This window comes from Penicillium crustosum, assembly GCF_028827405.1.
Source record: "Penicillium crustosum strain IBT 35664 chromosome Unknown utg000002l_segment0_segment0, whole genome shotgun sequence".
Lineage (NCBI taxonomy): Eukaryota > Fungi > Ascomycota > Eurotiomycetes > Eurotiales > Aspergillaceae > Penicillium > Penicillium crustosum.
This window is the reverse complement of record NW_026623123.1, coordinates 4806221-4817110: the sequence shown is the minus strand read 5'-3', so window position 1 is coordinate 4817110 and position 10890 is coordinate 4806221. Positions and strand designations below refer to the sequence as shown.

The window sequence follows — 10890 nt, the reverse complement described above, 5'->3', positions numbered from 1 at the left end:
ATCCAGAGAACGATCATCACGGCCACTTCCTCAACGCCTCAACAGTACCTGATTGGACCACAGGCGGCGAATTAGTTTCTGTTGTCATATATAAAACGTCCATTCTCTTCTGTCTTTGTCTTGCTTTGTTTTTCTGTCACCTGATACACAAAAACCAGCAGCTCTTGGCCCGTTTAGCTTGGGTAAGGTTCGAGAGCTCCTATCACTCATTTTATTAAGTGGAGTCCCAGCCATTTTCCTAACATCTCGCAATGTGTCTTCTGTCTCTTCCACCTGAATTGATCTTGCTCGTTGCAGGCAATTTGGATTCGCCGAAAGACTTTCTCGGCTTCCTCCTAACTAGCCCAAAATGTTACAATCTCCTGATCAATGAGCTTTATCAAAAGAATGTCCGCTCTGATGGTGGATCAGCCCTTTTGTGGTACGCGAGTCGTGGGGCCGAACTTGGAGTCCGGAATATGCTGCGTGCGGGTGCGAATGTGAATCTTCGATCACCGAATCGGGCACAGTTGACAGCTCTTCTGGAAGCTGTGAAGCACAAGCATACCAGTGTTGTACAAATCCTTCTAGAGAGTGGGGCTTTGCCAGATGCGGCCGACGCCCGATCCAGAAGACCCTTGGCTTTGGCGACAAATGGTCGTAGCGACGTGGCGATCACTAAGTTGCTCTTAGAAAACGGTGCCAGGGCCGATTCTGCTGTGTTTGACAAGCATGCTCCTTTATTTGAGGCTGTCCGGTCAAGCCAGGAATCCAAAGTAGCATTACTCTTGAAACATGGGGCTGACACATACGTCTTGGACTGTCGAACCGGGATGAATCTCGTGTATATCGCGGCTTCTAAGAAGGCTACTTCCGGAATTATAAATATTCTTATAGATTCGGGTATCCAAATAGAGTCTCAAGATGATATGGGAAGAACGCCACTTCAAGTCGCAGCTGAAAATTCATGCACACGTGCTGTGCGCCTGCTGTTACACCTTGGCGCCAATCCGAACTTTAAGAATATGAACCAGTATCGGGAAGGATGGAGTGCACTTTTCTACGCTGCAACAAATCCCAACAGTCCCGGTAATGGCAATAAAAGTATCATCCGAGCACTGTTCATACATGGGGCTGAGATTGATACTGAAAATCACGCTTATAAGACGCCTCTACTCTATGCCATCTCTCAAAGTGCTATTAAACAAGCGCAAGCTCTTGTTGAATGTGGTGCCAATATCATGGCTAGAGATTCCAATGGAGAAACGGTCCTCCATTTGGCTGCATCATTATCAAGCTGCTCTCCTAGTTTGATGGATTGGCTTGTCGAAAACGGAGCTGATGCAAATTGGGCCGGCGGCCAGCGTAATGAGACTCCAATTTTCTACGCTATCAGGAATTTTTATATCCGATAAGGGGTGGAATGTATCCAAGCCCTTCTTTCGCTTGGAGCCGATGTTCAATTTCGAAACATCGATGGGCTGACACCTCTTTCCCTTGCTGTGCGCATGGGATCTGTTGAGTCAACACGGATTTTACTCGAACATGGGGCCTTTCCTAATTCGAGAGACAAAATGGCAAATCCCCTCTGCATTATGCTGCCGAAACACGGAATGCGCACAAAATCCTCAAACTTCTCATTCAAAGCGGGGCTGATGTGAACTCTCGGGATATGCTTGGGCTCACGCCATTGCACAAGATTGTCGCCAAAGAGGAGACGTGGGAAGCAGCTGGGGAGTTGTTAAAGGCCGGGGCTGACCGATGCGCCATATCTAATGATGGAAAGTTCCCTCATGACATGGTTCCTGATGGCCCTTGGGCGGAAACGAAACGTTCCTTGATCCGTTTTTACATGGCCTGACTAACATTACCATGCTCAGTCACCTTTAGAAAAGCTCTTAATTATTTTCTATGTGCATAACCATTGCAGGCAAATTTGAGAGCCCCAATCTCCCCATGATAATGATCACCATATAGACTACCTTGGAAACATCTTGGTGGACACTGCGTACTCTAGTCGCTTGACACCTTTTTTTGACGTAAAAGCAGCTCCACGTACATTGACATCAAATCAGAAATCCGAAAGCCTGCGTGACATACTGCATGCGGTGCTGCAAAATTTCAAGGCCATTAGCCTTATGGAAGGCAGACCATCGTACACACTACAAACATGCCTAGTCCTGACTTTCTTCTGAGTGCATTAGTCATGTGGTTTGTCATTATTCTTGGGGTACAGTGTCTTGGGGAATCCGATGTCAACTATAGTTGTTCTTCGTATTTATTATTCATCTCAAGATACTGTCCATCTCTACGTGAGGCCCACAGTTGGCTCTTTTTTTCCTAAGACATTTTGCAATATTAGTGATAGATGACAGAAATAGACGGATACGACAATGTATGGTAAATCTGACATATGTAAATTCTCTAACTAACTAAAATGACAAGATCCGCTCTTTTCCAATCTCGGCGGACATAGCTGATTAAGCAATGTATGTATTTTTGTATGGTACCGTTATCATGACGGTCCATTGATTTTCCGGTTTGTAAAGACCTGGTAATTTCAGCATGCATAAATGCATAGTACTTGACACACCCCCCAGTTCTTGAAGCTATTCAAAGCTCTCAAGGACTGCCTTTCTTCCAACTGTTTCGCAGCTGCTTCGCAACCGCTTCGCAAATGATTCGCAAGTGATTCCAACTTACCTCACCTGTCTCCTCACTGATCTCGGCTCAAATCGTCGATTTATGCAGTTTCCGCAAAACAGCCTCTGTTCTCAGAGGTCATGTGACGAATCATGTGACCTACGTCCCTCATTCCAACCAACTCTCTGAAGTGTCCCTGCTTCTGCTTCGTCAGAGCTTTGGTGACCCCATCTGCTGGCATCGCAGCAGTTGGTACCCAGTCCACATATACTCGACCTGCGCTAACTTCTTGCTTCATCCAGCATCGATTGATGTCAACATGCCGGAGCTTCGTATGCATCGCGGCCCCTTCCTTCGTCAATAAATCGACAGTTTGCTGGTTGTCACACATGATGGATAGTGGGTGATCTGGTTCGAAGCCTAGTGCATTAAGCACTCGTCGCCACCACTGTACGGTTTTTCCTGCCTCTGCTAAAGCTAGTAGTTCGGCCTCGGTAGTCGATGTGGTGACAGTCTTCTGCTTAGTGGCCTTCCAATCGATTGGGCCACCATATAACTTGCAGATATACCCTTCGGAGCTCTTTCGATCTTTATGGTCTCCGAACGACGCATCGCTTGCAAATTCAACCGATTTCGCCGCCATCGTCAGGGTCGTATCTCGATTTCTAGGTTGTTTGTTTGGTGTTCTGATGCTGTTTGGTGTTCTGATGCCGTATTCAATGGCCCAAAAGCGTGTCTCATAGAGATACTGTATGATGCGATCGACTGCATCTATATGCTTTGGTCCTGGATTTGTAAGGAATTCAGCCACTTTGGAGGTTGCTTTTGCAGCATCTACCCGGGTAATGGTGGTGGCATACTGCGCAGATCCAACCTTGGCCTGGAAACCATGAATCTGTTGCGGTGATGCCACCCCATCATAGGGTACTAGAGGCTCAATGCTCAGTGGGGACCCTATTTTTCTCTCTGTGACGAGATTGTATTTGTGTGCCATGCTCTCGATGTAGCTATCTTGGCATAACCAGAGCTTCTTCTGCTCTCTATCACGTATAATACGTATATTTAAGAACCAGCTTGCATCCAGTTCTCGAAGCTCCTATTGCTTCTTTAGATTTTGATCTAGTAAAGCGGCTTCTTTAGCCTGTTTGGGGTGATTGACGATGATGATATCGTCCACGTAGAAAAAGACAATAATGCCTTTGGTTGTAAAGATGCATGGATCTTCTTCCACTGGGGTAAGGCCTAGTTTTACTAGCACCTTTGTAGCTTCTTGCTGCCAAAGCCTTGGTGACATACGCAATCCGTAGAGGGCTCTATACAGGAGCCAGCACTGATTTAGTGCTTCGAAGCCTGGTGGACACTTGGTATAAACCTCGCTTTCTAGCATTGAATTCAGGAATGCGGTAACCACATCTCTCTGAATCATATCTAGATCAAAGGCGGCAACTAGTGCGAATACTGCTCTCGCTGTTTTGACAGCTAGTGTAGCAGCTCTCTTTTCTTCAGTTAACATCCACTATAGATCTCCTCTCACGCAGATTCTTGCTTTGAACTTCTCGAGTATACCATCTGCATCAAATTTGTATGTAAATACCCACTTCAATAGCAAGATCTGGGTGCTCTTTTTGTTCGGTAATGCAACCTGAGAGAAGGTCTCTTTAGCCTTTAAGGTCTCAATTTCAAACTCCGCAGCTGCCTTCAATTGCGTGGCAAAGGGATGGATTTTTAGCCGCTTCCAGTTCTCTGGTGGTGGAGGCATCTGATCTCTATGCAGTCTGTTTTGCATATTGAGCTTCTTCGTAATACCTGTTGTAAAGGCATATAGAAGGCTTAGTGGCTCGGCTAGCTGTTTCTCGTCTAGCGATAGATATGTAGTGTAGTCTGGATCTACCTTTGGCTTCCGTATTCTGGGGCCTGAGATAATATTAGATTCATCAATTGACGCAGAGATCTCTCTAGTAGGCCGATCTTCTGGCTCTGGAGTAGGCGTATACTGCATCTCTTGTTGCAATTGACGCTCTATCTCTACTTTATCTTTATTATATTGATCTCCCTCTCCCCCTTCAGCTTCGATCGACTGTATGATATTGATCGGATCTGGCGAAGATAGCGAGGTAGGAGATCTCTTATATAGCGTACTCTCAATCGTAGCAATCGACGATAGTGCTCTTTGTGGTGAGGCTCTCTGTGGTAACATAGGGAAGCTCCCAGGGATCTGTTCTTGATCCCTTACCTCTATTATTGAGATATGTTCTACCACTGAAGTAGGGCCTGCTATTGAAGCCGGTGTTAAAGGTAAAACAGGTGTTTCCTTTAAAGGGGGGACCCTTGGTGTCTCCTCCCTACTATCTAGAGTTTGAGCTTGCTCCACAACTCTAGATTCCTGGATTTCTTCATTTACCGCCTCTGGTGCAGTACCTTGTTCTCGGTTTTCGACGTCATCATTGAGAGTTATGCGAGCAATTGACATCGGTATACGCATCTCTATGCTTAATTCTGACTGCGCTTCTTCTATTGAGAGCACTTGGGGCCAGTTCTTAGCGCTTAGTCCATTTGTCATAGTACTAATTGCATCTTCTTCTTGCGGTAAAGGCTTCGTTTTAGAGTACTGTCTCGATTCATCGAATACAGTATCTCTTACAACTTCAACTCTGCCTATGCCTGCTCGCCCTTTGTATGGAAACCAGATCTTGTATAGGCTCTTTGAAACATAGCCTATAAGATAGCCGATCTCTGCTCTCGGAGCCATCTTGTTAGATTGTACTCTCTTCAGAAGCCTTAAGTACGTTAAGCACCCATATAGCCTCATATTCGATAGGTTGACAATTTGATCTTTTAAGCCATCTGGAGCCGCATAGCGCATCAATTCCTTCCATGGTATAATCCACTTGCCATCCATCTTTGTAGGGGTACGATTCATTATATATGCAGATGCATATATCGTCTCTGGCTATAGATTGTGGGGTAGGTTCGTACCATTGAGCAATGCTCTGCCGTTCCTTACTATCATGCCTCCAGATCTCTCTGCTGGTCTATTCATCTCTGGCAAGCCAGGTGGTGCATGCTCAATGGTACACCCTTCGTCTTCAATCATAGATTCAACCTCATTGCCGGCGCTTCTCTCATTATCATAATGAAATACCCTGATCTCGATTTTCAACCAGTTTCGGATCAATGCTAAGAATTTACGAACTGCCATCTGATACTCGCTCTTCTTTATATGGGTAAATACGAAGTGACACCTTATTCTATCGAGATAGAAGTGCGTCATCCATATATGACCGTTGTAGGCAGGCTGGTTTTGTACTAGATCGAAGTGTACTCTCCCTAATATACCATATGCCTGGCCTATCTTCCGGCGAGAGATTTGCCTAGGTGCATCTGCCAATTGACAAGCTTCACATACCTACATTTCTTTGCCTGGGTTGCTTGCAATAGTGATTCCTTCAGTCATCTCTGCCAGTTTGACAATTCGCGCCTTGCCAATGTGGCCTAATCGACGATGCCAGAGCTCAATTGAAGCCTCAGATTTTGGCTCCTGATTGGATTTCTTAGTGGCAAACGTCATTTCAGGCTTCAAATCTGATGCCTTTTAGGTTATAAAACCCCTTGTCTGGGTGAGCTATGATAGCTTCTGATCGTGGTAGATCTTATAGATCTGACGATGGCCATCAATTGTCTCAATGCAGTTTGCTCTGAGATTCATTAATAGGCCCCCCTTCATCATCAATCCATGAGATATCAGATTACTATGGAAGTTTGGCGAGTACCTAGTTTGAAATAGGTTCATCTTAACGGCGCTTCCAGTGGTAGGGTTTACACCATAGATGACCACAGTGCCTATACCGGCCACCTTCGTCTCTGTATCTCCCACTTTGACGTTGCTCTGTACGCTTTTAAAGGTGCTAAACAAGCTCCGATTGTTGTATACGTGGATTTGAGTACCTGTATCAACTACCCATCTGTCTTCTGTAGGTGTAGTTGTGGCTTCAAAATCCTTGATTTTTGTTGACATAACGGTGTCAATTTTGACTGCGTTGGTTGTCAAGAAGCCAAAGGCTTCATCGTCGAGGGTTGTATTCGCTTGCTCTTTAGCAAGGGTCCCCCTTGGCCTTCTGCATATGCAGCTCGCTTCTTGTCGACAATTGCCTTCCATCTAGGATTAGCCTTCATGGCCTTCTCCCACTTCTGTTTCAATGCCGGTGAGGGCTGGTAATTAGCAGGCCTTCTATCTTCATAGATTTCCCAGCAGGCCCAAGGCATATGAACTCTCGATTTTACCCTGCCACATGGACATGGCCTTCTTTCTAGGCCATCATTCCTTGCCTCTATAGGCTTTGCTTCTTCATTGCCTTGCTATGTCGAGAAAGCAGCCTTTGAGATGCCTCTTTGCGCAGCCGGCCTGCCATGGGTAATCTTCCAGTGGGCTTTGTACCGAGTCATGATTTCGAAGAAAGGGATATCCTGATTATCCTGTACTCTGAGAGCCCATGTTTCATAGAATCCAGGCGACATTATAGAGATTGCTTCAAGGAATTGATTCGTGGCATCCTCTGCTTCTGGCATCCTTGCCTTCTTACACGATTGGTAAAGCGATTCCCAGTTTAGAAGCCATTTCTCGATGTCGGTGTTCCGATCTAGGCCTCTATCTAGGTTCCGCCACTGTTGACGGAGCTTAGTTTTGTATGTAGGATCGCTCTCTGGTGCAAATCGTTTGTGGAGATTGAGCATCAGCTCCAAAGGTGATAGTATATCAATGATAAAGGGCTGGTAGGGAGTATCAACTGACTGCCTAATTGCCACCGCCACTAGATCTAATGCCTGTAGTTTCGACTGATAGGCTCTGTTCTCTGCATCCCAATCTGCTTTTAGGGATAGCCTCACATTGAACCAGTGTTCTGGGTATTCTTTTATGGCATCTTTGACAGAGATGATCTCTTCAGGTGGTTCCAATTTAGGACGTTCTTCCTCCTTAAGAGACGGATTGCATTGATCCCATACTTTATATGCAACTGCAATTGCTTTAATATATGAGAGCCATGCATCCCATGATTCTGTATCCTTCAAAATGACGCGGGAGGAGGCCGCGGAGAGGCTTGACATGATATTCATTATTGTCGATTTTCGTCGATGAATCTGATCTTCTTCGAAGGAGATAGGGGTGCTTCGACGATTCAGGGGTTGACCGTTGTCAAAACCACTGTGAATCGGCGACAGCTAGGTAAAAGATGGTCTATATGTTGTAGACAGATCTTAATTGGAACGAAGCCGGGCTCATAACTGACAGAAATAGACGGATACGACAATGTATGGTAAATCTGACATATGTAAATTCTCTAACTAACTAAAATGACAAGATCCGCTCTTTTCCAATCTCGGCGGACATAGCTGATTAAGCAATGTATGTATTTTTGTATGGTACCGTTATCATGACGGTCCATTGATTTTCCGGTTTGTAAAGACCTGGTAATTTCAGCATGCATAAATGCATAGTACTTGACAATAGACACTGTCAAAAATGCGTGGTCGAGGGTCCAATTATGTACTTGAAGCTTGGGTGCGTGGACGCCGACCGAAAGCTACACATTTATTTTCTTTTTAGAGGCTAATGCCGAAGCTGGAGACTTCTGGGAATGGGTATTGGTTTTCTTGGGAGCACGCGTTCGGTTCCCAGAGGGCATGTCAATGGTTTCCAGGAATGGTCGGTGGTGTTCCCAGGAGACAATGGGATCCTAGGAGGAGCACAATAGTCTCCTGGGGCCACTATCTGGCGTCCTGGAACAATGCAGTAACATCCTGGGACTATATAGTGGCACCCTGGGGCTGGTGGACTTCTAAATAACTATGCTGAGATCATATATGCTCTGAGTTTGGGAGATAAGATCATAACAGAGCGCTCTTACATACCATTCTGGGTTGACACCCTACTGCAATCACAAATTGCCTCTCGTTTCGCTATGGTGAAGTGGGCTATCTGGAAACACAACTGTAATTTTTCTTATGGCACATGTGCTGGAATTACGGTGCCCATACTCACATTTTTACGTCCAACTCTTCGTCTCTATTCTTCAAGCTACCTGTCATGGTGTATCTAGTACCTTACAGGGCTATCCACAGAAAGCGCCGTTATCAAGAGCCCAATTGGTTCGCTCGAGTAGCGTCTATCAACAGCTCCGAGGTATGCACCCTAAATACGCTTTAGACTGAAATTTAAAATACATCAATTGGGGTCTACGCGCACGAGAAACATTGATTGAAAGCACATGTGCATTCTCAGATCGTTTTGCGCTGGTCATCAGTTCCTAGTTTTCTAGTCCATAAACCAAAAATATCCAATCATTGGCCTCCTAGAGGTGCCCCTTTCCATGAAACCGATGTGGCTCCTTCGGCATAGCCATCCCAGTCTTTGAGGACGCCAACGATCCCTTCTCGGACTTTGCCAAGGGCCTCTTCAAAAAGGGTCAAGCGCGTGATCTGGTTGTTCTGCTGCTGTTTCAGGTACTCTCTTTCCCGAAACAGCTGGGTGTTAGTGATACGCAGCTCGTTGTTATCCGCTGCAAGACTTTGGTCGGCATGGTGCTTGGAAATGCATGACTCCCACAGGCGCCGATAGAGCCCCACAAGACGCGCTGCTTGGATAGCGAGCTTCGGGTCTTCTTGCTCCATTCGCTCTAGGGTTTCAATGGCAGGTTGGAAAGCCTCTGCCGCCAGGGCGCGCTTCTCGCTTTCGGACGCGGAGGATATGAATGGCTATAGTGTTCAGTGGGTTTCTCCGTAATCATATGCCGCAACTTACAAGATGACCGGTTTCACACTGCGAGCTTCCTGTTGCTCCATTTTCATTCGTACTTGGCTGTGCAAGGTTAGAGGCTTGTATCTCGTTTGTATCTGGGGACTTGTCAGAGGTGTCCATGATCGATGCTTGGATGCGAGATCTGAATCTATATCTCGAAGAACAACGCCTTCTTTATAGGCTCACATCGTCGTACAAAATTAATTTATGGACCCTTTCTTGAAGCAACGATACTTTTCAATTCCGTTGATTGTGCATCGCACCTCGCTTTTGTTGCCATACTGTGTCGGTCGTGATACGGGCACACCACTCCGTTTGTGTAAACCATAGAAGATAGAAGGCGCTCGGGTCGTCGGATATGCGTATCTGATAATGTTGTCATGTCATACCAACGGGGGTTTGAACATTGTTGAGTTAGCCATCATTAAAAGGCAAGTCTGGGTACGTGTACAATACCACCCTCATCATGTGAACCACCCCGACTTATCTTGAGTATTCCGGTTCCGAAGAGAAAAAAGAATCCATTCACTGCCCTCAATTTTGATCTCAATAGGATAGGCTGGAAGTGGGCTAGACTGGTCGCCAAGCTTGACTGCTACGGGGCTGCAAGAAGGAGATTACACCAATTCCCGGTTTTGCTACCCAACCTAGCAGAGAGGATGAAGAGCTACTTTCTTCTTATAACACCATCCCCTCAGTTTTTCGACTCGATACTCTACCTTAGAACGATGCAGTGAGTATCAAAACGTAAATTATTGAGGACATTGCCCCAACTATCGAGTCGGAGAAAGGTATTTGGTGGTTTATATTGTAGATATAAAGCTATCTGAAGATCCAGAAGCCCTGCATACTAGCGTTCTTTACCTCTCGCACTCAGCCGCAATGGCCCACGTCGCACGCAAAAGGACGCGCCAGAGCGCTGGCGATGTTTCAGAGGCAACACCTTTGCTAGAAAGGTCGGCGAGAAAGACAGAGGGGGGTTTCAATCAGCACCCTGAAGGCACAACGAGCACCAGACGATTCCGGACTCAGCCATCTTTGGAGAAGAAAACCACCCTCCGACTACGACTCCGACAGGAGTACTTTGATCCTGGGTCCGAAGAGGCTTGGTGGACGTCTCTTTCAACGCCCAATCCAAATGGCGAGGGGCGAGGACACAAGCAGCTAGAGGAGAACGCCGACAGAGAACAAGCTCGACTCGGCTGGATGCAGCGACTGCGCCCTAAACCTCATCGACGACTCTCTTAGACAGAACGGTTGAATATGGAGACTATATTTCTTGATATGGTGAATTGAGTAAGAAGGATGCTATGTACGGAGCCAAAATGTCTACTATGAGCTATAGTGTACTGAAGCGGACCAGATCTGCCTGAAAATGAGATACAGTATGCAAGTCCGATGATGATTCTACTTCGCATGCACTTTTTTAGATTCTGCCAATTTCTGTAGAGCCTGAAAAAGTGACGTCGTAGAAG

General features: G+C 46.0%; 3 protein-coding genes across 3 annotated transcripts; 2 read left to right on the top strand and 1 right to left on the bottom strand.

Annotated features, from left to right (window-relative positions):
- Positions 1-251: 251 nt before the first annotated feature.
- N7487_005316 (ankyrin repeat domain-containing protein) lies at positions 252-1394 on the top strand (the record flags this gene model as incomplete). The annotated part of the gene is made up of 1 exon (XM_056873063.1): positions 252-1394. The coding sequence occupies one exon, from the start codon at positions 252-254 to the stop codon at positions 1392-1394; it is 1143 nt and encodes a 380-aa protein (XP_056730783.1).
- A 7564-nt stretch (positions 1395-8958) lies between these two features.
- Positions 8959-9459, bottom strand: N7487_005315 (uncharacterized protein; the record flags this gene model as incomplete). The annotated part of the gene is made up of 2 exons (XM_056873062.1): positions 8959-9346; positions 9419-9459. The coding sequence occupies 2 exons, from the start codon at positions 9457-9459 to the stop codon at positions 8959-8961; spliced, it is 429 nt and encodes a 142-aa protein (XP_056730782.1).
- An 838-nt stretch (positions 9460-10297) lies between these two features.
- Positions 10298-10663, top strand: N7487_005314 (uncharacterized protein; the record flags this gene model as incomplete). Its single annotated transcript, XM_056873061.1, has 1 exon — positions 10298-10663. The coding sequence occupies one exon, from the start codon at positions 10298-10300 to the stop codon at positions 10661-10663; it is 366 nt and encodes a 121-aa protein (XP_056730781.1).
- Between the last annotated feature and the right edge of the window lie 227 nt (positions 10664-10890).